The following is a 26,728-nucleotide window of genomic DNA, read 5'->3' on the forward strand; positions in this document are numbered from 1 at the left end:
CATATATATATATATATATATGTAACTTTTCAATAAAAAAAAAACAAGTGATTCCAAAACTTCACATTCGAAGAAATAAGATTTACGTGAAAATTTTGTTAATAGTTTAAACAACAAAAAATTAATCATCAAGAGTTTATTATGTATGTGATCATTGGTAATTTGGAGACAAATAAATTATTAGAACATACGATGGAACCTAAAGAAATGGGTGTAATTTGACTTACCCAAAAAAGAAGTATCAAAATACAATGTAGTTCAGAAATAGGGGTCATAAATTGAGACCAAAAGTGAAAAGTACTAATATGAGGGACCAACATGAAATTAACTCAAGAAAAAAAAGAACTCAAAAGTTAAGGGTAAGGGGACTTGAATCCGTGATGTGGAGTGTGGTGAGCCATAGCTACACCACCCTGGCGACCATTAATTTTGTCTTAATTTTGCATTGCCAAGTAGAGGTGTGATGGGTTCGGCCCCTGGCTACAGTCAGGGGATGCCTCCACATAGCTCCGCCCTTGCTTCCATTTGATAACCCAACTTAAGGAGGAAGATCATCTTTATGCGAGGATATAAAAATACCATCGGTTCATTATCATTGTAGGGGCTATGATAGCTACTGGTGATATTGTGTGATGATATGAAACTAAAGAACAACATCTCTCCTTTATATGAAGTTTACTCCAAAATCTCAATAATGGGATATTCAATAATTCATGAAAGAACATTCTAAATAACTGATTTAATATTACAAACTTAAGAAGAAAATGTTAGCATTGGCAAGAATTTTAGGAATAATTAATATATTAGAAACCAAACCTTAAAATTAAGTTGAAAAGAAACCTGCCTGATATTTAATAAAGTTCTGCCCAATCAATTTAAAGGAGAAGTGGACATGCAAAATTTGTGGTTTTTAGTTTCTATCACTCATGAAGTGTTTTTCCGATAATTGGATGAATAAATCATGATTAAGCCCAAACGGTAAAGAATGCACTTATTTTTTTAGGCCAGCGCTTTGGGGAAAGGTAAATATTTTTCGGGGTGAGAAATTTTAAACAGAATATGTGAAATTTTAAAAAATTTCCGACGAAATAAATTTTAAGGGGAAATAAAAAAAAAAACCCTCCACCTCACCTCCCTCTCTCTCCACCTCACCTCTCTCTCTGTCTTCTCCTACCAGTTCGCCGGCCGGAAAATTTTTCGGCCGGCGACCTTCAACATAAAAAAATATATATTTCAACATAAAAATATATATTGTTTATTTTTTAATTTTTTTTTTTAGAGAGAGATAAAAAAATGTTTAATGTTTGAAGGTCGCCGGACGGAAAATTTTTCGGCCGACGACCTTTGCCGGAGAAGACGATGAGGTGGCAGAGAGAGGTGATAAGATGTAGGAGAGAGAGAGGTGAGGTGGAGGTTTTTTATTTCCCTATAACAACTTACAAAATAAAATTGTCAAACAAAATTGACCAATTTTTGACCAAGTCTTCACACCCCGGAAACTATTTTGCTTTCCCCAAAGCGCTGACCATTTTTTATGTACAATATTTGATGGTTAGTGAGACGGGTAGGTTTGGTTGTTGTTTTAGGGAGAGCTAGGGCAGAGGAAGGATGAGAAGTAGAATAATGGCAGGATAGAAGAGCTGTCATTGGATAAATTTTGAGGATGATTTAGAGTTTTGGTTAAGGTTCTAGAAAGAAAGATAGATAAGGTTGTGGATTAGAGAGAGAGAAAGATATAATTGTGGACGGTAGAAAATCACACAATTGATAGATCGTCGATTGGTGGGCCACCGACAACTTGGGCTCTAGACCTCGAGACGGATGAAGTTCTGGTTGGACCTGTAGACAGACAAAAACAAGTAAAACCGTGAAGTCTTGGGGACACCGGGATGGTGTCTTGCCAAGGGCACTCCGACGGTCAAGTCAGCAAACTATAAAAGATAAGTATTTAAACGATTGAATGCTGAGGGTGTCACCGTGTTGTATCGTCGGAGGGTGGCTAGACTCGTAGAGTGGTCGGAGCTTCGACTCTACGGGATAGTTGGTCGGATTGATCTCCTGGAGCAGGTCGAGAGGTCGTCTCGATCGGAGATTCTGGATAAGGAAGAAGTGGGATGTAACAGGAACTTGAGAAGGACTTCGAGGGTGATGGAGCTTGAAGATGTAATATCGTCGTCTAGAGTGATCCCCTAGAAGATTACCCTTCAAGTCTTCTGGAATTCGAAGGTCGATTATCGTCGTCTAGAGCACTGATCAGAAGATATTAAATGTGAGAGAGAGAGAAGAATGTTCTGTAGTTTTCTAGTCGGTATTCGATGCCTTTGGAGTCTGAGTCTCCTTCTATTTATAGGCGACTGATGGACTCGTGGAGTCTGTTAGATCCGAGATAATTGGGATCGAGGGTGACCCCAAACCCTAAGGGAGACTCGTTCTTGACCGTCGATCTGTCGCTTGGAGTAACTCGATCATACGATTACGCCGCCTCGACTTTAAACCCTTTGTAGTCTGAGATCGCCTAACGGTACTTAAGGCGACGTGGGGTTCTAGAGCGACTTCGTCAAATGAGTACGTGGCGGGGTCTCCGGAGTTGAGGTTGACTCGGTATCCGGCAGGCTCGGTTGAGGGCGACCAAGGGGTGCTTGGAGCATTGTAACTTTTAATAGGTTATTGTTCGTCAAGATGGACGTTCACAAGGGCTTAGAGCCGTTTGGACCTTTAGTTGGCCGAATTCCACGTTGGAGAGTGTCCTACTAGTAGGCAAGTGGGTCGGGCCCAAGTGATATTTGTTCGAAGTAGGCTCGGCTTAGGCGACCTTTAGACGAAGTGGGCCCAACACGATTTTTGACCACTACAGTTTGTCCCCCACTCTCTAAGTTAGTGATTTGCTCACTTAGAGAGTAGATTTCGTATTTCCGAGGAGGTGTCGGTGTTTAGCGTTCGATCGGGGAAGTTCCGGTATTCTTGAAAATTGTATGACGTGTCCGAAATATGTTCTCTCGTCAAACATATTGATTGTCTGACCACTTCGAGTGAAATACGACTTAGTGTCGAAATTGGTCTTCGATCTTATAGTGATTCTAAAAATACGCAAATATTTACGGATCTAAAAAAAAACATCGGGTTGTCACCACGAATATGTAGCAAAATTGGTCGGACAGATCCGGTCTACACTACCGAAAAGCAGTTCGGGAGGACCTCCAAATTGCCCACGGTTAGTGGGTGAGGAGGTTTCCTCCGAACCACCCCTAGGTAGTATGGGGAGGGTTTCCTCCAAACTACCACAAGGTGGTTTGGAGGTTTCCCCCAAACTATCATAAGTTAGTTTGGGGGAATTCCCTCCAAACTACCTGGTGGTAGTTTGGGGGAATTAATTCCTCCAAACTACCTAGGGGAAGATTCCCTCCAAGCTACCGTGAGGTAGTTTGGAGGAATTCCTCCAGGCTGCCTTTCGGCAGTTTGAAGGTTTTTCCTCCGAACTACCGTGGGTAGCTTGGAGGCATTCCTCCAGACTGTCGTTAAGCAGCCTGGAGGTCGGTATTAACTTTTTTTTTTCCTTTTAAATCAAAATTGATTATTTTTTGAAAAATTTGTGTATATATATATATATGTGTGTGTGTATATATATAGATGTGTGTGTAAACATTTACATACAAGTGTGTGCGAACATTTATATACATGTGTGTAAACAAATGTGCTCAAGTGACATATAATTAAATAGACAATAAATGATTTTTGTGGGGGGTCTCAACAACTATATGACACATTTATTTTCAAAGGACTCGACCAATGTGTGAAACACATACCTTTTTTCTGGGTAGTACACTTGTCGAAATCCGTGTTTTGCTATTTATGGAATATTGGCCTTGAATTTGCTTGAAGTAGTCTAGATGGACTAAGTGTCGGCTCGTTCCTTAGGTGTTATGGTAGTATTAGATGCCTAGACATTTCAAGTTTAGCGGGACTTTAGTTATCCTAGAAAGACCAAATATAGTCTAGCTGGGCTAAGTGTTGGCTCAATCCATTTAGCGGGACTTTAGTTGCCCTAGAGAGACCAAATATAGTCTAGCTGGACTAAGTGTTGGCTCAATCCATTTAGCGGGACTTTAGTTCCCTAGAGAGACCAAACATAGTCTAGCTGGACTAAGTGTTGCATGGCTTAATCCATTTAGCGGGACTTTAGTTGCCCTAGAGAGACCAAATATAGTCTAGCTGGACTAAGTGTTGGCTCAATCCATTCGAACTAGCGGGACTTATTTGTCCTAGAGAGACCAAATATAGTCTAGTTAGACTAAGTATTGGTTCGCCCGTGAGTCATACGTGCAAACATTTTCCAGACAAAAGTTTGTAGGCCCGGATATTAGGTGGGAAACAATTATTTGCCCTTTTCCGTCGATGACTTGTAGGATGGAGGATCCGAGCATGTGTATTACTGATGATAACGGCGAGGGTGCCTCAGACTCGCGTAGTGCCGAGGTAGAGGATATGCCAGAGGGGCGTCCACACAACCTGGGATGTAAGAGACAAGTTGGAGAACTGGAGGGACAGGCGAAGGGAGAACGGTTACGAGTCTCATGACGATACTATAGATGGACCAGATGCTTGATCGGGTCTTTGATGTTGGGTAGGTTTTTGTTCAGACGCATCTTCGATGCCCTTGAGGCAAGTTGCGTCGTCTCGGTGCCCATGGGGCTTATATGTTGTTTTTGTGTTCTAGACCTGTATTAAACGCACTCAAGGCATATGCAACTTTAGACGCCCATGGGGCTTTTTGTGATGCCTTGTTGTTGTTCTAACTTTCCTTTACTTGGTTTTTATCAGTAGAATTGTAGTCTTGACCATTCAAATATTTGTAAGGTTGATGATCTCTTCAATGAGTTTTATGACTCAAGTCACTTCAATCAAACACTCAAAAAAAAGGTACTCATAAGAAAATGTAACAAAAATGAGTTGAGTAAGAAGTATTACAAAGTAATTTAGACTTGAGGTTTGTAATCCCGAGCCTAGTTGATGAAATTTTAGGGTGCTCTTTTTGAGCCTGACCTTCGGGATTGTGTTGTTGTCTACAGAGCTGTCCCTGGGATAGCATTTTTGAGTACGTTCTGCTGGAATGGTAGAATTCTGAGACTTTGTAGTTGGAGTCGAGCCTTGAGGCGTAATTCTGTCATGTAGAGCTCGAGGTCGTGTTCTTTTAGGAAGAAGGTGAAATTTTCAAGTCGTTCTATTGCTTTGATGATTTCGATGGTCTGAGCTCTTTTGTTGTTTTTAGGTAACATCCGAGGCATTAACATTCCTCGGGTTGTGTTTATCTCGAACCTTCCTTAGGTAGGGTGGAGTCTGGGAGACGTCTCGGCCCACATGAACTGCAATGTGTAAAGAGAGTTAAATAAAAGCAATTAATAGAGGAAGTGAGATAAGTGGCGTCTTGTGTATTGTGTGGCTGAAATGGGGGTGTGTAAGAAGGTGTATGATGTAGTAGTACTTCCCGTTAGGCAACCTGGAGATCGAGTGTGAACCACGTCACTTCGTTGAAGTGACAGTAAGACTCTAGAAATAATTGTGCTTTCGTCGAGGTCTTATTTTCTTCGTCTAGAAGTTTGAGGTTGATTGCTCTGTTCTCTAACACGGCTATGCAGGAAGTTCAGCTTGCATTTTGGTGTGACGTTGTCCCTGTTACGCCAATTAGAGTTCGAGCGTGGACCTTGTTGCCTCGTTGAAGTGACAATAAGCTTCTAGGAAGTACTGATTTCCGTAGAAGTCTTGTGTTCTTCGTTTGAAGTGTAAGATCGAAGCTCTAGTCTTGCTTTGGCTCTGAGGGAATCCGAGGCACCGTTTATCCCCCAGCCTAAGTGTAGAAAAATAGTTTTTCTGGACTTAGGTTGTTTACCGGTCGGTTAGCGTCAGTGGATGAGTGAAGGTTGTGCTTCTCCTGCTTGTCCCTGAGCCGACCTGTACGCACACAAAAACGATGGTCGACGGCAGCGCCATCGACCCTCTGACGCTCAAGTTAGTAATATTCTACCAATAGAGGGAAAGATAGAAGTAAGTAGTGAATACATTCAGTACTTCACGGAAGTTGAGATGAACACTGTTTGACCTTATATGGAGTCTTGGATTGTGCAAGACTTGAGAATGGTTTGGTTCGTTCGTGCTTCCGAGGGATCATTGATAATTTTTGTGTCCCTGATTGAAGGTGGGGAATGTTTCACGCCTTTTGGTCTAGAAGTTGAATCAACTTTTCCAGACTGTTATCTTTCGAGTCGACTGGAGCTGGTGAATGATGGAGGTTTTGTTTTCCAGCCATGCTTGTCCCCCTGTCATTTGTAGTCGCTCTGCGATTGGGTAAGAGGGGAGGTTGATGGTGGAACCATTGATCCTCCAGTACAAAAGTTACTCAGTAGAGTTTCTAAGACAGTGTAAACTTTTGAGGTGGAATTTTAGAAGGTTAGAGATACACCTCTGGCGAGACGTCTGTTTGTCTGGGTAAGATGCTCTAACCTGCAAAAAATCGAGCTAGAGGGTTACTCGGTATCCGGCAGGCTCGGTTGAGGGCGACCAAGGGGTGCTTGGAGCATTGTAACTTTTAATAGGTTATTGTTCGTCTAGATGGACGTTCACAAGGGCTGAGAGCCGTTTGGACCTTTAGTTGGCCGAATTCCATGTTGGAGAGTGTCCAACTAGTAGGCAAGTGGGTCGGGCCCAAGTGATATTTGTTCGAAGTAGGCTCGGTCTAGGCGACCTTTAGACGAAGTGGGCCCAACACGATTTTTGACCACTACAATAATTCATCTTCATCACTGATTTCGGTAAAACTTGTATATATTTAGAAACAATTTTTGATGATTTATCCAACAAATTCCACTTTCAATATTTTTTTTCTTAAAAAAACACAGAAATAAAGTCCTTTTATTCTTCTTTTTTGTTTATGCAACCAGGGTTTGCAAATTTTACAAAAACATCTTTCGTCCTCACAAACTAGATAGATATAATTCATCTTCATCAATGATTTTGAACGTCCTTTTTAAAACTGCTACTCATTTCATTCATAAAACGAAATCACAAAAACACCGATCATTGCAGTTCATGTTGGAACCGGTACCTAGCTCAAAAGCAACTGGACCGGTTTTTGGTTAATTTGATGTACCTATATTCATTAAAATCTCGAGCAAGATGTCTCGTTTGATTCGTCTCACCGGCGACCTTGCTGGTGAAGACGATGAGGTGGCGAGAAGATGAGGTGACAGAGAGAGGTGATGAGATGGAGGAGAGAGATGATGACTGGTTAGCGGCGTTATAACGATAACTCAAAAAGGAGGCATATGGATAATTTTGACAAAGTAGGAGGCTAGGCAGGAAGCTGGTCACAAAATTGGGGGTATTGGGAAAATAACCCTCAACACTATAACCGCCAATTAAGACATTTTAGGTCTTACAGACCATATAAAGATTTTTATGACTAGAGGGTCAGAAACCTCATCACCACCATTATATATGCATAAACTACTTCCACCCTCTATCCCACACCTGATGGGCTTAGGGGTGGGAAAACGGTCCGGGAACCCGGGATCCGGCCCGATCCCCCCGGACGGTTTGGACCCGCTGCCCGCGTGCTACCCGAGCCGGGCTTATCCGACCCGATGGCTCGGACATATAGGGTCGGGAACAGGGACTCAAATCCGAGTCCCAGCCCGATAAACCCGCCCGATACCCGAGCCCGATATTGCCCGAGCCCGATATTGCCCGAGCCCGTTGGATCTAAACCATGGGCCTTTTACCTCTTATAAAAGTGTCCACATTCCACAAAACAGAAACCCTAATACTTTAGACTAAACCTAACTCTTCTCCCTCCTCTCTCTCCGCCTCCCTCTCATCTCTCTCCGACTCTCTCTCCCTCCTCTCTCTCCGCCTCCCTCTCATCTCTCTCCGACTCTCTCTCTCTCTCTCTCCGCCTCTTTCTCTCTAACTCAAACAACAACCTAAAATCAATCATGAAGCAACCAAAAATCAACCATGAAGCAACAAAAAATCGATCATGTTCGTATAACTGTCCAGGTTAAGCCTTCGAAGTTCCAAATCAACCATGAGTTTTATTATATTTTGTTTGTACACTTTAATTGTTACTGTTTTTTATTTTTTTTATTTTGTATATGATTTTTAGTTTCTGAAACAGATAAAGAACTTTCAGATCTGTTTCAGAAACAATTAAAAAAGTCATGTATTATGTTTTTCTTTTTCATTTTTGTCGTAGATTGTTAGTTTCTGAAACAGATCTGAACTCATTTATGAGTCAGATCTGTTTGATCAGACAGATCGAAATCAACCATCGATCTGTCTGATCAAACAGATTTATGATCTGTTTCAGAAATATTGATGAAAATTTTATCTGATCTGATGAGGTGTGATCATGATGTAAGAATGTAAGAATGTAAGATGGATGATGATATAGCGATTTTTTTTTATTCTTTCCTAAACAGATCTTAATTTTGTTCAAAAAAATAATCAGATATAAAACGTTATTTAAGTAATTATTTGTCTTTATATGAATTTTTTAAAAAAATATATTTTAACTCATCAAATTACCCGAGCCCGTCCGACCCGAGCCCGTTGGAACCCGCTCGGGCAGCCGGGCTCGGACGGGCTACGGGCTCTGTTAGGGAGAGTTCTGTCCGGCCCGATCCGCCCGCCAACTCCACGCGGGCTAGGCTTGCTCTTGCCCGATTCGCCCGAGTCCGGCTATGTATTGCCCGAGCCCGTCCGAACCCGCCCGATTCTCACCCCTAGATGGGCTTAACTCTTAAGAGGGATTCTCCATCCACTTTCATTTCACTATAAAAGGCGCCCAATTCTATTCCCCCAAATTTTAGCCGCAAAAAACAATACCGGAACAGAGAAAAATACAGTAATAATCGCCGGAATCAGAGGTTTTAGTTGCCGTTGGAAGTAAGATTCCGGTGAAAATGCCATTTAAATAGCTTTATTGTCACTCAGTCTTGTTCGCTTGTTCTGTTATTACTATCATATAATCTCAAAATGTTATGATTGGTGTCTTAACTGAAACTTGATTTTGCAATTTGGGGGGAAAATTGCCGGAAGAGGGTAATTTGTTTCGCGTGATGGGATTTTTTATATGTCCGTTACAGATTCCGACTAGATTACTGTGGAGTTCCAGTTTTTTCCGTCACAAGATCATGATCTTGTGATTACTAGAAGAATTTCTAAAGGGATAGTTTTGAGGGGTTTAGGGTTTTAATTTCTCTGAACAAACTTGGGTTTCTAAGCTTGATCTAAAAATATTATTAACGGGATAAAGTCGGTAATCTGACGCACAAACGGACGTTCTGGGAATGAATTCCGGTCATTTTTTATTTGATTCATCCGGCCATGGAAACATCTTAGTTCTTGGGAATGGAGATCAGGTTTATCAAGGTGAAGTCTTTAAATTTTTCTCCTGATATTGCTCTTTTTTAGTTGTTTATAATAATCTTACTAGTATTAACTTGACAGTTCTATTAAATTTGATGATGTTAGTTATTGGATAGAAAAGGATGAAACCCTAGAACCTGTTTGTGTTTTTGTTCTAATATTTTGATACTTAAAAAAATCTGATTCTTCTTGAGTACAAGTATATAGTCTTGGATTGGTTAAATAAAACGATATCTCCGAGATTTAATTTAGTCGAAAGTCGAATATGAAGACACCCATTATGCATTTTCGGCAAAAATCTTTGAAATTCTTTATTTCTTTCATGTTATGATGGAAAGATTGTGTCCTCCTTTAATAGATAAGAGAACTTTGGGTGCAGGGCCAATAAGATCAGTATTCAACGTAGAAGAACCTTCAAAGAGGAGGATTTTCTTTAGCTCTCAAGATGAACTTTACGACGATGAATTTTACGACGAACAGTTGCCGGAAAAGAAACGCCGCCTCACCTCTGACCAGGTTAATACTCCAATAATATCATGGTCAAAGTATCGTATCAGATGCTTCTTGATCCCTTAGCATACATGTACATAACATATTCATCCGATTACTTTTAACCCTGAATGTATTGGCATCATATGCTTCGTTTTTCTTTCTTATCGAAAAGGTATAAATACTATTTAATCTAAAGTGATATTAGTTCATCCATATCTTGAATAAATTCCTAAATAGACGATAAATTCCTAAATAGATAGATCCCTAAGTTACCTTTAACTTTGTTTCTTTTCTTGATGTGTATATGTAATATGTATTAATGGGTTTCTATAGATTATGTTGTTGGAGAAGAGCTTTGAGGCAGAAAACAAGCTGGAGCCTGACCGAAAGACCCAGCTGGCTAGAAATCTCGGTCTGCAACCGAGGCAAGTCGCTGTTTGGTTCCAAAATCGGCGAGCTCGTTGGAAGACTAAGCAGCTTGAGAGGGAATTTGATCTCCTTAAAGCATCCTACAATTCCCTTCTTTCCGATATCGATTTAGCTGTTAAGGAGAATGAGAAGCTCAAATCTGAGGTACAGAACTAAAGTTTAATTTGCCAATTTTCATACTCCACTTAGTCGTGTAAGTTTGTTAGTTTTAATTAAGAACTTGCTTAGGGTCCTTGATAATTACACAAAAATCCATTTACTTGTTTCATCTTCAATTCGAATAATCAATACGACAAATACGTGATATTTACATTCTTATTCCTTTTACGAATTTTTGTACGGGAAAGAGATCATCCACACAGATATAAATCCACGAATCATCTCTATGATGCCCGTTTTGACTTATGTCGGAGAAATAAGTAAATAAAGACCTCTAGAGTATGTGGTAATCCTTGAATTTCCTATTTAGCTACTGTTGAAGTGGATAGTAGAAGAGTCTCGTGACCATTAGATTTTTTGAGGGGAAAGTTTATTCGTTTTAGTAGACCAGACAATTAAGAAGTGAAGTGGGAGGTGGTGTTGAATTGCAGTGATGGAATATAATATTCTACGTCTTTCTCCATTTAATTATGAAGCGGCCCCGATCTATGGCCATGGTAGCATCTGTTGGATAGAAGATCATGAAAAGTAACTCGAATGACTAGTGAACACTGCTTACCCACTATGTAGAAGTGCATCTTTGAATGGCCAAAGACACATACCTTTCAAAAGATGTTTAGAATCTTCCATTAGAACCATATTTTTTACCGTCCATTTAAAACAGCAGTTTGTTCTTATAACATTTTCTTGTGTTAGGGCTAGGCTTGTGGATATCCAAGTTAAAACCAATTGGCAATGAGTGGAGAGGACATTATTCTTTTCGTTATGACAATACATGTGGGACCATTCTTATACGGCCTCTCACGTGTGGCGTTCTTTTAAGCCTGATACATATTCTTTTTTTTGGGTGACGTGTAGCACGTGTGACGTCGGGGCAATTGCGTGCGTGCCTAGCTCTAGTACCTTGTTAAATTTGTGGACATCCAACTCAAAACCAATTGGCAATTTGTCAATATTTTATTCTTGGCTTCGAGAGTCCCCTTCGTTCATGTGAGACTATTCTCACATCTTGTTGTTGGTAAAATCTCACCACTTGAGATTTTTTTTTTGTTGTAAACGAATATAAGCAATTAGTGTGAACTTCTCAGTTGTTCCTTAATGTTATTTAGGTCGAGTCTCTCACTGAGAAGCTGCAGGTCAAGGAGCTTGCTGGGATGGTTGTTGTGGGTCAGAAATTTAACCCACAACTTTCTTCAGACGAAACCACCATTAATAGTGTTGTTGCAGCAGCAGAATTCAATGTCAAGGCTGAGAACCACCTGAGCTCTGCCACAATTGGGAGTGTTGTGGTAGATGAAGATGGTCCACAACTTGTGGATAGTGGTGATTCCTACTTCCCCGAGGATGATGTGTACAATGGGTATAACGTGGGACCAATAAATGATATAGTGCATTATGAAGATGATGGTGGCAGCGATGATAACGAGAGGTATTGGGTTGTGGAACACCATCAGGAGGAAACTGAGACACTGAATTGGTGGATTTGGCCTTAAAATAGCTGAATTTGGAGAGCTACTGGTTTAATCATCTTATATTTTCTGCTACTTGGTCCCACTAGTAGCTTGATATGTCACAAACTCTCTCTCTCTAGATTTGGAGTGTTTATGTAATATGTATGCAGTTGTAAGAAGGTAAAATAAGCCACAGTAACATCCTATGTATAAACTGTCTTGGGGATGTTGACCTTTTACAGGTTGGTCAATCAATAAAGCATCTGCACTTCTCCGGAACTGGACAGTCCAAAAAAGTATGTATATTCTCGGAGTAGTTCCAGTCCAAGGCCTGACTTAGGCTCTCGGACTGGTTCGAGTCTGAGACTATTCGAAATTTTCAGATTTGAGGGAACTGGTTACTACTTACAGATGATACCCATACAAAAAAATGATACCCATACAAAAAAAATGAGAATAAATTTAAGGGTTTTGATGAAAAATTTGCAAAGAAAAAACGAAATGAATATGGAAGCAGAAGAAGAAAAAAAAATCAAGTAGTGCTCCGAGCACTTTACTATGGGTACTTCAGTGTTCTCCAATTAGTGAATGATAACATTGGATTCGATCTTGAAGGTTATATTGACGAACACTAAATGCTTTTTTCTCTTGAAAACTTGTTGTCATGATAATGACGATACAAAAATGATATAACTTCAAATTGCTGGGATATACCTGCTGCTACAACTTTGTATTATAGACTTTGTGTTATAGAGCTTATAAGGATCTAAGCTCGGTGGTTACTGATATTCTCCCTACTTTTGAGACCATGCTTAAGTTAAAGGGAAGTAGAACTTTTGTTCTTCACAAGTAAGCTTTTGTTTCTCTTCACACTTTAACGGAGCTTGCTTCATTAAAATATTAGTTCTAGATGTTTTTCTAAATAATGTGAGACTATAAATCCTTCACTTCAGCCATGTGCGTCATCGACTCTGATATTGCTTGTAACAACCGACAACTCTAGTTTGCGAAGGTCTTGTTCGCAGATCTAACCAGACCTTCGAAGGTCATCAACAAACCTTTGAAGGTCTGTTAAAGGTCTAAACCAGACCTTTGGCTAAAGGGTTCCCATCTGAAAACGTGAACTCCAACCCTACCAAACCTTCACTCGGTCAAAACCAAGTATGAGAATCAGACGACTCCGGTCGGGCTTGGGCAACTCCTTCACGAACTCTGGGAGGTCGGGCTTGAAGCTTGAGTGTCCGTTAGTGTCTAGCGGACACTTCGGACTGGACCAATTTGGGAGTCGGAGTGCCCGCGGCTCGGTTCCACCCGCAGGCCCACTCGGGCTTTGCCGGACTTCGGCGGTCGGGTCGCAGGCCTTGAGACTTCAAACATTTCCGCCATTTTGACGTAGAGGTTGATGGTGGTTTTCGAATAATTTTCTAAAGAATCATAAGTAGCGAGAATCTCAATGACTTTCTTCACTGTACAACACACTTACAACCATCAAATTTCATGTCCCACAAAAATCTCAAACAAAAAGCTCATGTAAAGAAACACATGTACAAATAATATGTTCAACTTACTCAATTCAAGGTTACAAAATTGAATCTTAAATTCGAAATTACTACACAAGAACATAATTAGAATATGAACAAAAACAACATAAGAACACATTAGAGAGAATGAATTGTTGTCTATGTCATTTTGCCTTTTATTTGTCGAGTTTGAAATTTCAAATATCACAACGAAAAACGAATCTCTTCACATGGTTGCCTTGATTTTTGTTTGAAAGTAGATTTCAACCAAACAACTTAAAACAACTCACTAGGATAAATTTCGAAGCTCAATCAAAATGAAAAGGCAAATTTTTTGCCAAGTTTTGAGGCTTCACTCTCGAATTTGAGAGTTTTAGGAGAGAGAATGATTTTTTTTTATCGAATGAGGGTTTGGGAGATTTGAAGATTACTTTTTACCCAACACATCAATCTCATTCAACGGTTCAGATAAAAAACAAATCAAACGACTATGGTGAAAAGACGATACTTTACAAGAGTAAAACATAAAAATCTAAAAGTGGATGAAAACAGGCACCAAATTGGTTGCATAGCACCCGAGTCGTGACATATAGGCTTAGGTCTGGTGTAGGTTTAAGAAATTCGTTCTCTTTAACATTTCTCTTATTAGGAGAATCTTTCTTTTTGTTGTTCTGTTGAATTATCCAGCGTTTGCACCAAAAAATAGTTAAGTAGATACCCATTAATCTTTAGGAAAAGGGTAGTTTTTATTGACGCCCCACCCATAAAATGCTAAGAGTGCCCGCTCAAAGAAAATTTTGGGCTGTAGGATGAAAAGGAGCCCATCTAAACACTTTATAGGGTCGCCCATTGAACTTCTCGCGCGATATTCTATAACCCACCAATGGGCTATAGGCACTCCCTAATTTTAAAAACGCCTCTTCTATCGGTGCCCATTTTTATCATACTCTTCTACCATTTGCTGTGATGAGACGCCAATATCACTTAGAGGGCAATGGCGCCCTCAAAATTATCCTTCGACATTGGCTACTTGTTTTTGTATCAATTTTTTTTTTCTTAAGTCTTTTTTGCAATGATGCTTACATTTTTCCAGTATATACAGAGCTTTAGTTTAAGTTTTTCTGTTTTCTATTTACATACTTTCCCCGGTAATGTGACATTTATTCATTATAGTCTATCTTTCATATTTAATTTCCCTTAACAAAGGTTCCTCTGTGATATTTGATTTCCCTTAACAAAGGTTCCTCTTTCATATTTAATTTCCCTTAACAAAGGTTCCTCTTTCATATTTAGTTTCCCTCATTGTAGTCTATCTTTTTTTTTATGAAAGAAATAGCATTAAACCACCAAATATATAAAGTCTTTAGAGTAGTTTAGGAACAAAAGAAGATACAACATTCCAAATTTATCTTTTCCCGCAGCGTCTACCCCATTTTGCTAGCGCATCTGCCTGGATGTTGTTTTCCCTCGGAGAATAGGTAAAGATGATGCCTGAGAACTTGTCTTTGAGAGCTGTAACTTGTTTCAAGATCTTCTGAGATTGCCAATGAAGTCCATTACTGTTGCCATTGATGAACTGGATCACTGCTAGATTGTCACTCTCTATGTGTACATGATTTAAACCCAGTTGTATTGCCCATAACATACTAGAGTGAATTGCCAAGCTTTCACATTCTTTCGCGTTCTGACATCGTACTGCGTCAGCTGCTACTATGATAAAGTTCGCTTCTGCATCATGAATGATGCAACCAATACATGCTGGTTCAGTGATTGTGGAAAAGGAAGCATCGACATTTAACTTTAGAAATGGTGTCGATGGAGGTTTTCATTTTTGATTCTTTGGTTTTACCCTGCATTTGTTAGTGATAATAAACTCAATTTTGAGTGGGTTGGTAGAAGCATTGTTGCTCCGAGAGATCATTTGTAAAGGATTTTGTTTATTTGTTGAAAAGCAATTTTCGCACCTGGCTTTCCAAATAAACCATAGAATTTTTGCATATAAATTGATAGTCTCCTCATCGAGTCTTTTCCATTGTTTTATCCATAGATTGACTGTAGTTAATTGATCCGTTCTGACCTGAAAATGAAACCAGATTGCTTTCGCAAAAGTGCAATGTAACAACGCATGGTCAAGAGTTTCATATTCATTACAATTAATGCAGGCGAAAGAGTTACCAATAAATTTTCCAATCTTGTCTTTTATTGGTAAACTGTTCGTACAACACTTCCATAAAAATAATTTTATACGAGGTATCGTATTTGTGTTCCAAATAAATAACCAATCGTTTTGATCGTGCAGTGGCTCTGCGCTTCCTGTCCTGAGAAAGTTATACATAGATTTAATCGAGAAGTTACCTGATTTGGTCAACGTCCATATAGGTTTGTCTTCTTGGTCTGCCTGTAAGTTTATGCTTGCTATTGATCTGCAAATATCTTATCAAAACAATTATTTATAACACTCATATCCCAGTTATTATTAGTAATGAGTTGCACCACCCATTCCAGATTCGAACCGCTCTGATTGATAATGGAGGGAGGATGATGGGGCCAGTAGTCGTGCCAGATATTAATATGATTACCTTTATTGATATCCCAGAAGACTAGTAATATAATCTAGAAAAATCTACAAGAGCAGTTGTGAAGAATTCATTTAGGATCTAGGCCTCTAAGGTAATCACTTATCGTCTATCTTTTGTTAGTGTCCTGCAATCTCATTCAAATACATTCATATTGAATTATGTATCAATGTATCAAATTTATTTGTGTATTCACTTGTATATCTTAAAAATTAAATCTTCTTAGCATTGTATGGTGTTTGTATTCAGCTAACAAGACTTACAATGATCTTTATTTTTCATATTTACTAGTAATATAATCTAGAAAAATCTACAAGAGCAGTTGTGAAGAATTGATTTGGGATCTAGGGTAATCACTTATCAGTAAGTCCATCCCAAATAATCTCTCCACATATGAAAAAAACCTAACTCTCACTTCGTGAGATAAGACGTATCGTCTTCTGCTTGGCTATTTGTAAACGGTAAAAAAATTATGGGTCAATCTCATAATAAACGGGTCAAAAGTCTTGACGAGTTGGGTGAAATACTACGAGCACTAGCTACGTGGTGAAAGGACCTGCAAAAAAAAAAAAAAGACAAACTATCGTAAAACCTCTGGACACGAGGATGGTGTCGACCGAAGGGGGCTCCAACAGTCAAGTCATATACTCGACCAAAGATAAAATTGAAATAAAAGGTAAGGAGGTAACCGTCGTCGGAGTCCTTTGGTAACTCAAGACGTTGAGTCGTCAGACTTTGATGATGATATGTAGGTCCTAAAGACTGATTCTGGCCTAGATATCAGTAGTAGCATAAATATAGGTCATGCAATGTGAGTTCATCAAGTCAGTTGGTCTTTGCTCTTGAAGAATGACCAAAAGAAATGTGATTCAAAATTAAACTGCTTTAGAGTTTCAGATCTACATCCGCCTGTTGGATTGTTGTCATGTTAATATTACACAGTTGAACTAAGTCTTTATGCTCACCAAGAATCAAACATTATATGGCAAAATAGGATTCAGACATTTAATAACTCTTCAGAATGTATCATAGATCGTTTTTTAAGATTTACACTTTTATAAGAAGGTTCATTATTACTGCCAACCACTGGTATCCCAGTTGGTTAATGCATTTCTCTGCAACGCAAAGGTCCCAGGTTCGATCTACTGGAAGTATAAATCCATGAATATTGAACTTGGGTTATTATAAGTATATATTATGTAATAAATTTGTTGGGCTTTAGGCCTCTTTCATTTTGTTAGGCTATAGGCCTCTTTCATTTCTTGGTTTAACTTAGGCGGTTATCGTGCTTATCACATGTTCGTGTATCAATGCCTTGTAAAGACTAACATAGAACGTAGTCGATTTCTCAAAAAAAAAAGTTTATGTTTGCGATGATACGTGACATTGATACATCATTAAGATGTGATAAGCACGATAACCGCTTAAGTTAAATCAATAATTAAAGAGGTTTAAAGTTCGACAACATCTACTTTATCTAACGTCTAAATTACATGGGATAAATTTTGGTGATAAATTGCTTCCACCGAGACTCGATCCGCAGACCTTATGGGACTAAAAGGGATGTCCTTACGATATGTTTTATATGGAGTACTATTTTTTTTGACATCATATACTTGTTATGATATAATAAGTATACTATTGGAGGATATTCTATATTGCCTAAAAACTAAAAAACCTTAACAGTTAATTAGTCAACTACATATATAAGTTTCTAGGTTTCAACGAAAAAAGAAATGACTAAGGGGGCGGGGGGGGGGGGGGGGGGGGGGGGGGGGTGGTGGTTGGGGACTTTGGGGGACATTTTCATGTCCCCCAATGTCCGTGTTATTGGTTGGGGACATTTGAAATGTCCCCAAATGTCCGTGTTATTGGTTGGGGACATTTCAAATGTCCCCAAATGTCCGTGTTATTGGTTAGGGACATTTCAAATGTCCCCAAATGTCTATGTTATTCGTTCGGGACACGAAATTAGGGACATTTCAAGACAAATTGGTTTTGGGGACATTTGGAGACATTTTAGTGTAAATTTGGAGAGCTTTTGGAGAGAAATGTCTCTCAAAATATGAAAGACACTTGGGGACATTTGAGTAAGGAAGATAATAAAAATAATTATTATTATCAAATCATATTATAATAATATTATCTTATTATTATATTACTACATTATTATATTATTATTATTATTATATTATTATTATTATATTATTATTATTAGAATTTTTGGGTTTATAGTCCAAAAAACGGGTCCTAATAGTAGATATAATCCTCTCTAATCCTATAAAGGGTTTTAAAACCAAAAAAATAATATAAATGGATATCTAGTCCATTTGGTCTCATCTAGAGAGAAAACACAAATCTCTAGAATAAATATTATTTCATAATCCCTAATCTAACCTTTCCATATTTTATAACTGATTTATCTTCGAAATATATGCATATCTTTTTTCATATTTATCTACCATATTTTTCTCCAATCATGTTTCTATTCAAAGTAAGGATATCTTCATTATTATCTCCCATATTTCTCTCCAATCATGTTTCTATTCAAAGTAAGGATATCTTCATTATTTTCAGTAACGGAAACTCTTTATTTGATCTCTCTAAAACCGATTTAGTTCACAAACCTCCATTAAACTCAGAAAATCTTCTTCTTCTACATTATATTGTTGTTCAAATTCATCATTTATCAGGTTTAATACTTTCGAAATCTTTATAAACACCATTGTTAATATCTAATATTTCTTCTTATAACTAAAACCCTAATTATTTCGCTCTATTATAAAACGTATCAGATTTATGATACATATCTATAAGATCTGTTTACTAATTCATTAACTTCGAATGTATGATGTTTATTTTCTCTCTCTAAAATTTTCATAACTGCTTAAGATCTTTATGTTTATTCCTTATTCAATGATTTCTTTCAAAGTTAGTATGTTATGTTTGCATCCAGTGATAATATCATATTTCTTTAGATCTATGTTTAATCTTCTGTTGTTTCTAATATTTCGTGAGATCAGATTATCAATCATCAATCGAATGTTTGATGTTTATTTTCTTTCTCTCTCTTAAAATTTCATTTATGTTTTTTATCTTGATGTTTAATCCTTCAACTCGAGTTTGACATTATTGCAATCAATCATCATAGCAGATATCTTTAGATTTGTAGTTTAAGCTTAATGATATTCTCATTTTTTTTCTTCAGATCTGGTTTTCAATCCGTACGGATTTATGAAACATTTGGTCTTTCGTACGGTTACTCATAACAGAATTTACAGTACATGTATTGTATCGTAAATTACCACAATTCATAGTAAATTATGGGTAATTTATAGAACATTATTCGTACTTTAACACCAAAACAGTACTCATTTCATTAGTAGAAATACTTCGCTTTACTATCAAATCTCGTGTATTTTGCAATAAAGTATATATAATTTACGTATATCTTCATGTTCTTACCATTATGTATATAATTTATGTATAATTGCACATAAATTATGTATTATTTATTTACCATTACGTGTACTTTTCACCCACAACAGTAGCCTTGATAAGTTTACCAAACTACTCAAAACCTTCAAATGTTGTCAAAATTTGACAAACATTGTATATAATTTACGAAACTGTACATGTAGTTTATAATACAATATATGATTTTTTTTTTTTCTTTAATGTATATGTATTTATGTGTGTAGATTTGATATACCAGATGAAATTTCAAAGAGAATCATCAAATCAAAGTGAGTCAACGAAATTAATGGAGAGTAAATGGATGGGCACCATTTTTGAACCAAAGAAGATTTTGTACTTTTTTTTGTAACAGAATGTAAAGGATGAATGTAAACGAAATTATGAAGAGTACATGGATGGGCACCATTTTTGAACCAAAGAAGATTTTGTACTTTTTTTTGTAACAGAATGTAAAGGATGAATGTAAAAGAAATTATGTGTAATTTATTGAACAAGACCCACATACATTTGATAAATTATGTTGTATACTTGACAAATGACGGTTTCTCGTCATAAATAATACATAATTTACGTATTTGTTTCATAATTTGTATTCTATGTGTATTTATGCATGAGTAAAAACGAAAACATATGTTGCTTTAATGTTCCCAGAAAAATATACTATTTCCAAAACTGAAAGTTAAGTGAGAGAAAGTGATATATATGTTTTGTATATTAACCCCAAAATCACGCTAAATTGATCCTAGAAAATATACTATTTCCAAATCTGAAAGTTAAGTGAGAGAAAATTGATTTGAATCGAAAAAAATTTACATAGTAAGAGAGAGAAAATTGATTTGGTTTCCAAATCTGTAAAGAGAGAGAAAATTGATTTGGTTACGATTTGTTGTGAATTGATTTGGAAACAGATTTGCTTTCCTAAACGGTTAGAAGATAGAGATAAATCAATTTCGGATTTATACGTTAATTGCTTTAAATCCCCTAAATCACACCCACATTAGAAACATTCCAAATTCACCCTGGAAAATTAAAAATCCCGTGATTTTTGTAGGAGGGACATGGACGGTAATTCTCTCATAAAGAATGGGTTATTATGTCCATAATATAAAAGGACTAAATATCCATGTTTTGGGAAGATTGGATCATAAACCTTTTTTGAATATTATTTTGGTCTATATACCCACGGACCCTTATTATTATTATTACTATTATTATTATATTATTATTATATATTTGAGTAAAGAAGGTAATAAAAATAATTATTATTATCCAATCATATTATAATAATATTATCTTATTATTATATTACTACATTATTATATTATTATATTATTATTATTATTATATTATTATAATTATTATTATAATAATAATAACAATTATTATTATTATTATTATTATTATATTATATATTTGAGGAAGGTAATAAAATTTTATTATTATCAAATCATATTATTATAATATTATCTTATTATTATATTATATTATATTATATTATATTATATTATATTATATTATATTATATTACTATTGTATTATTATTATTATATTATATTGTATTATATTATATTATATTATTATTATATTAATATTTAACTATATTAAATAATAAATATTTACCAATTGTCCATCAATGTCCACAGATATCTACAGATGTCTACGAAAGTCGAAAAATATATATTTAGAAATATTAATTAATTTTTTTTATTTCATATGGTAAGACAGTAATAATATTAAAATAATAAATATCAACTAAATATCTATCAATGTCCACAGATATTCACGGATGTCTACGAAAGTCGAAAAATATATTTTCAAAGTAGTAGGGCAAATTTCATCAAAAAAAAAAAGTAGTAGGGCAAATTTATTTCGTATGATTAGACAATAATGATTACATTAAAATAACAAATGTCTACCAACTGCCATCAATGTCCTCAGATATCCACAGATGTCCACAAAAGTCGAAAAATATATTATTGAAATATGAGTACAAATATATTATTTCATATGGTTTGACAATATTGATAATATTAAAATAATAAATGTCTACCAATTATCCTTCAATGATGAGATAATAATAATAGTAATAATAATAATGATAATAATAATAATAATAATAATAATAATAATAATAATAATATCTACTACACATTTTGTCCATGGATTCAATATGTTGAAATGTCCCCAGGACATTTTGTCCATGAACCAAATGTCTTGAAATGTCTCTGAGACATTTTGTCTATGAATCAAATGTCCTGAAATGTCCATAAAGACATTTTGTCTACGGACAAATGTCCCGAAATGTCTTGAAATGTCTCTGGAACATTTTGTCTCTGAGTGTCCTCCAATGTCCTGAACCACTACCCCCCCTAATTAAGAAGATGACCTTCCAAAAATAATCTTTGGGCATGAGCCATAAAGAAGTTGGTCGACTGCCAAACCAACATATTTGTTTCGGTGGAGGTGATTCTCGGTTTTGCGGAGATTGAACCAAGAGAAGGGAGGAGAGAGAGATGGTGGTGGTATGAAAGGTCAAAAAAGGTTTCTTTTTTTAATAATGAAGAGACGGCTGGCCAGCGACAGTCTGTTGACGACTCTTTACAGACGACGAGCATGAAGAGAAGAGGGGGTTGGGGAATCCAAAAAAAATTCCACTTATATCTTGGACTGGCAGAGATTATTTTGGAAGCCCACATGCACGAGGTTAATGAAGATTTCGCAACCCTAAATTTCTGTACTCAATCTTGTTAAGTGTTTTGCTTCCAACAGTAAATCATGTTAAGATTTTCTTATTATGATTTTAGAGAGACAAAAAATTCTAGCTGTTTTGTGGTTATACTAGGCATAACCCCCGCCCGGTGGGCGGGGGAAATGCCCTTACGATATGCGAATAACGGGATAATAAAATTGAGACTGGAACAATTGTCTATAATTTATACGTATGTAATGCATCCATCTAACTATGGATGCAACGGATTATATCATATATGGGTTGAGAACGATTACTCAAGTGACCCAATTACTTTTTAGTTTCGTTGATAAAATGTTGCGGAAGAAATTTGTTTAGGTTTGGAGTGAAAAGAAACAACAATCACATAGAAACACATGAATATTACGGTATGTCTATGTGGAATCCAACTTCCATATGGTTGAAAAATTCTCCGAATAACCTTTTTCTCCTATAACTCGAGACTAAGAAACTGGGAAATGAAATGGTAATAATGAAATAGAATTTTATCATTAAAAAAATCCACATCAAAAAAATACTTCCAATTGTATTTAGACAAGGACATCTTTTAGTGACACGTATTTGAACAGATATGTATGATTTCATATCTCATGTTTTTTTTTTTTTTTGTTAAGGACATATCTCATGTTCTTTAGCTTGCAAAATTAAAGAGGAATGTATTAAAAAACTCATTAGCAGTCAGAAAAGGCATAGAGTAGTTATTATATCTTTACATTCACATGCACATATAAAGAAATGTTATAAGTTAGAGATTACCTACACTGCTCTCCTTAGTCGTCTTTCTTAACCACAGTAAGTACCGCCTAAAAAAACGAACCACCAAAAATATAAATTACACGCATGTATGAAAGATTGCCAATTTATAGTTCATGGATCCTAAAGGAATGAAAGTAAGATATAACTTTTCATATTTTTCGTATCCCCCCTGCATTATATGGTAGCCGTTTTGTACAATAATTAGGACATGGGTATTAAAAATGACAACACCAATATCAGTTAGAAGAAAAACCGAACACACCTATGTGAAAAAATATAACATTTTAACATGATTTACTCAAAGAACGGTTTAAAAGAACAATTTAATTGATGAAAAAAAAACTTACTGAAACATCAATATGCCAATTGGAATTATGAGGTTGTTACTGAATAGAGCAGTACCTTCCACCGAAACAAGGATAGGCAGAGGAAGCACCGCAATGAGAAAAGAGTCGAGAGAGTGTTTAGAGAGGTACTGCCTATGGGAGATGCCGAACTAAAAGGGTCCCTCCTACAAGTAATTCTTCTTCTTGTCCTGATGGTTTTGGTGTTGTCTGCACTTGATGGAGAACGTAATTCATCTGCTGCTGCTGCTACAATGGAAGCCTGATATGAAGGAAAAGAATCAACGATAAACAACTGATGAAAGTTAAACAAAAGAAGGTTATATCAGATGAGAACGTAAAATGATTGTTGTCCATTGCAATATATTATATGAATTGAATTTTGATTGAAGACGTTGGCGTTTTGTTTAGGCAGTTGTCATGTTACACCACCAATGACTTCACATAAGAACAAATAATCTCATCAGCAATTGATATAACGGGAACAAAAGACAGTTAGACAACAATATATTGTAGTACTTATAAGTAATATCATATATATTATATCAAGATGCCAAGTTCTTCGTTTACCTTTTTAAATGGACGACAAAGTTTTGTTTAAGGGTTTTTATGTCATGAAAATACAGTTTTAATAATCGTACAGTTCAAACACAATTAAACGGTCTAGAAAAACTGAACAGGCATAAGCTTTCTTCACTTATGAACAAAAGCTTTGTTGTAAGTGCATGTGTGTATTAGGTATGTATTCAAACAAAGTTGTTCCATGGAGGAATTTGACCGAGTAGGTATTGTGGAGATTATTAAAATGGTGAAAATGATGGGGCATGCCAAATAGAACACATAATAGTATAAGAGCAAAGGTAATCCAGAAGCAAAAATTGTGAAAATAAAAAATGAGTTGGTTGAGTCATTTTCCCGAACATGATGTGTGATAAATAGAAATATACCTAGATTAGTAGAGGATAAAAGTACCTGTACCGAGTCAATCTCGTCTAATACTTATAAATTTAAAATTATAAAAAAATAATAATTGGTTCAGGTAGGCAAGGAAAGAAAGATGTGATAAGAATTTTCATCGGGAGTTTTATTTATTGGGAAATCGAGGATGCTGGAAACGGATTCAACTTCAAATGATTTTATAGTAATGGATTCATTATTGTTCATAACTAAATCTCAAAATACTAAATCTCAAAATATAAGTAACAATGAACATAGAATCAATAAAGGATAGGGAACATTTCAATCAAATATGAGCAAAATTTTAATTGAGTAGCGCTTACTATTAACCTCTCATCCTCTTCTTCATAAGCAACCCCACTACCAGATGTCGTAGCATTTCTAGCGAGGCTCTTATATTCCTCTGATTTGAAAGGGCCTGTTCCTGAAACACTTGCAAGGAAAAATTTCTAATTAATTTTGTTCCCGAGTACTTTCTAGAATATATAAATAAATAATATCATTTGATTTGATCATAGATATATATGGGTTGGTTTCTGTTTGTGAGCATAATTGTAGAAATATTGGTAAAACATGGGCATCTCACCGAGAATTTACATAATCATGAAAAGCTTGAACAAGCCCATTAAGAGTAAAAGGCCAAAGCTGAAGAGCATAAATGAAAGTATTTAAATATCTCCAAACCTGCACATAACCCTCACAACCTTGAAGATATAATGTTCATGCATAAACTCAACGAAACTTTATCTCTTACCAAGGCAAGTAAATATAATTTGAATTTGAAGTGAGTGAGATGCTCTGAATCTTATCGACGTAATTTCAAATTTACGAAATGTGAACTCATTGATGTAATTATAAACCAGTAGTCAAGATTTATATACTCCTACGCGCTCTTATACATCAATAACATAACTAAGGTTAGAAGTATCATCTTCTGCTAGAAATGGTTGTATAGATATTGATGTTGTACAGAAATGGGCATACAAATGCCCTCTTAGTATAAAAAATACAAACAAACAACACATTTTGGAAAAAAAAATGTACAGAAAGTGCAAAGCAACGATATGTTGAACATACCATGAGAAGGTTCCCAATATTCTCCTCTGAATCTGCCCATAATTGAATTGTCTTAGTTGCACACCCTCTAGAGGGAATCTACACAACATATCTGAAGCACAAACAATCACGTTATATATTGATTGCAAAAAAATCTCGGCATGTCACTTTAAAGTATAACAATTGTAGTTGCTATACAATGTCTTTACAAGGCTTGAGAACATATACTGTGAGCAATGCCAAAGCTAAACAAATTTTCTGACCTACAAAATTTGAAATGTCAACACATCAAGGCTCGAATACAAGCGCCTCAATCTTCCTAAAGTCCACTTAAGGTATTGCCTAAAGCCCTAAAGTTGTATATCTTACTAAATGCTGGTGACAACACTGATACTTAATTACAGAGTTCAGCAGTCTTAGAGTCCTAGCATACGCCTTTATATTTAGAACTATATTACTAATAAAAAAAAACAACGAGGAGTTTTTGTTCAGACAAGCACTTCAGTTAGTTCGAGATGTGAATAAATTGGACGAAAATGAATAATTCTACCATGAATAAGAAAAACCAAGGGTATGAAAGTCCATTATAAGCACTTAACATATGCAACCACGAGGTACTGCTTAGAAATATTAAATATGTGAGCCAACATTAACTATTTTGCCGATGCCTACCTCTGCAAAGCTCCAGATTTTGAAAAGTTTCACTGTCAAGAGTAATTGTAAAAGGCAACCCTTTGCTTGAAGTAGCCAGCTCCATAAGTTCCAAGCGTTCATCTCCAATGAGCTCCATAGATTCTTTAGCAATTCGACGAGCAGTGGCACTCTCATTAGCAGCTTTTAGTCTTGCTGCTTCCTTCTCTCTACGGAGTTCTTCTTTCTGCTTCATTTTCTCAGCCTGAATCAAGGAGGATATCCACATAATGTTTCAAATAGGATATATCATCCTAATCGTTTTAAAAGAGCTTCTACTAACATAACACACAACTCTCATCATGAGAGTCTGAAAAGCTGACTTACTCTCAAATTTTCTTTCTGCAAAAACTTCTCCCTTCTCTTAAGTTCACGTCTCTGTTCTCATACGAACCTCTCCTCCTCTCACTGCTTTTCACGCATCAATGTTTCTTCTTCCTTACGTCTTTCACAGTCATGTCTTCCATATCTTTACGCATTTGTTCCTATCTTCAGATAAATACCAGAGTTCTTGGTCAAGATCGAAGGCGTAATCGTTACTGGCTGTTTGCTTTCTAGAAATGATCCTGGTTCTGGGCCGGATATTCTTTGAATCTCAAGGTGGTTGCTAGAGGCTTATTGATATAGAAGAGGTATCAATTTGTTTGATGCC

General features: G+C 36.4%; 2 protein-coding genes across 3 annotated transcripts; one reads left to right on the forward strand and one right to left on the reverse strand.

Moving 5' to 3' along the window:
• The first annotated feature begins 8,688 nt into the window (after window positions 1–8,688).
• Window positions 8,689–12,230, forward strand: HB-1 (homeobox 1). 2 transcript variants are annotated; one of them, XM_086671003.1, is made up of 4 exons: window positions 8,689–9,423; window positions 9,800–9,936; window positions 10,246–10,485; window positions 11,610–12,230. In XM_086671003.1, exons 1-4 carry the CDS (start codon window positions 9,342–9,344, stop codon window positions 11,991–11,993), a joined length of 843 nt encoding a protein of 280 aa, XP_086527129.1. In that variant the 5' UTR covers window positions 8,689–9,341; the 3' UTR covers window positions 11,994–12,230. The 2 variants fall into 2 exon arrangements, with proteins under 2 accessions (XP_086527129.1, XP_086527130.1); XM_086671004.1 differs by having other exon boundaries at window positions 8,823–9,423; window positions 11,637–12,230.
• A 2,646-nt stretch (window positions 12,231–14,876) lies between these two features.
• LOC147547693 (uncharacterized) lies at window positions 14,877–26,728 on the reverse strand. Its single transcript, XM_086665275.1, has 7 exons — window positions 26,404–26,728; window positions 26,059–26,281; window positions 24,654–24,754; window positions 23,432–23,635; window positions 23,110–23,198; window positions 15,827–15,894; window positions 14,877–15,199 (listed from the first exon to the last, which is right to left on the reverse strand). Exons 2-7 carry the CDS (start codon window positions 26,270–26,272, stop codon window positions 14,877–14,879), a joined length of 999 nt encoding a protein of 332 aa, XP_086521401.1. The 5' UTR covers window positions 26,273–26,281; window positions 26,404–26,728.

The sequence above is a fragment of the Eschscholzia californica genome, unplaced genomic scaffold, assembly GCF_041429995.1.
Source record: "Eschscholzia californica isolate CP2 unplaced genomic scaffold, dmEscCali1.0.p SCAF_3, whole genome shotgun sequence".
NCBI lineage: Eukaryota > Viridiplantae > Streptophyta > Magnoliopsida > Ranunculales > Papaveraceae > Eschscholzia > Eschscholzia californica.

Coding starts and splice junctions, on each gene's coding strand:
- HB-1 (XM_086671003.1), top strand. CDS start 9,342: ATGAATTCCGGTCATTTTTTATTTGATTCATCCGGCCATGGAAACATC. Junction 9,937..10,245: donor GCCGCCTCACCTCTGACCAG/GTTAATACTCCA, acceptor GGGTTTCTATAG/ATTATGTTGTTGGAGAAGAG. Junction 10,486..11,609: donor ATGAGAAGCTCAAATCTGAG/GTACAGAACTAA, acceptor AATGTTATTTAG/GTCGAGTCTCTCACTGAGAA.
- LOC147547693 (XM_086665275.1), bottom strand. CDS start 26,272: ATGAAGCAGAAAGAAGAACTCCGTAGAGAGAAGGAAGCAGCAAGACTA. Junction 24,755..26,058: donor AAATCTGGAGCTTTGCAGAG/GTAGGCATCGGC, acceptor CAAGTGTTTCAG/GAACAGGCCCTTTCAAATCA. Junction 23,636..24,653: donor AAGAGGATGAGAGGTTAATA/GTAAGCGCTACT, acceptor CCTTCATATCAG/GCTTCCATTGTAGCAGCAGC.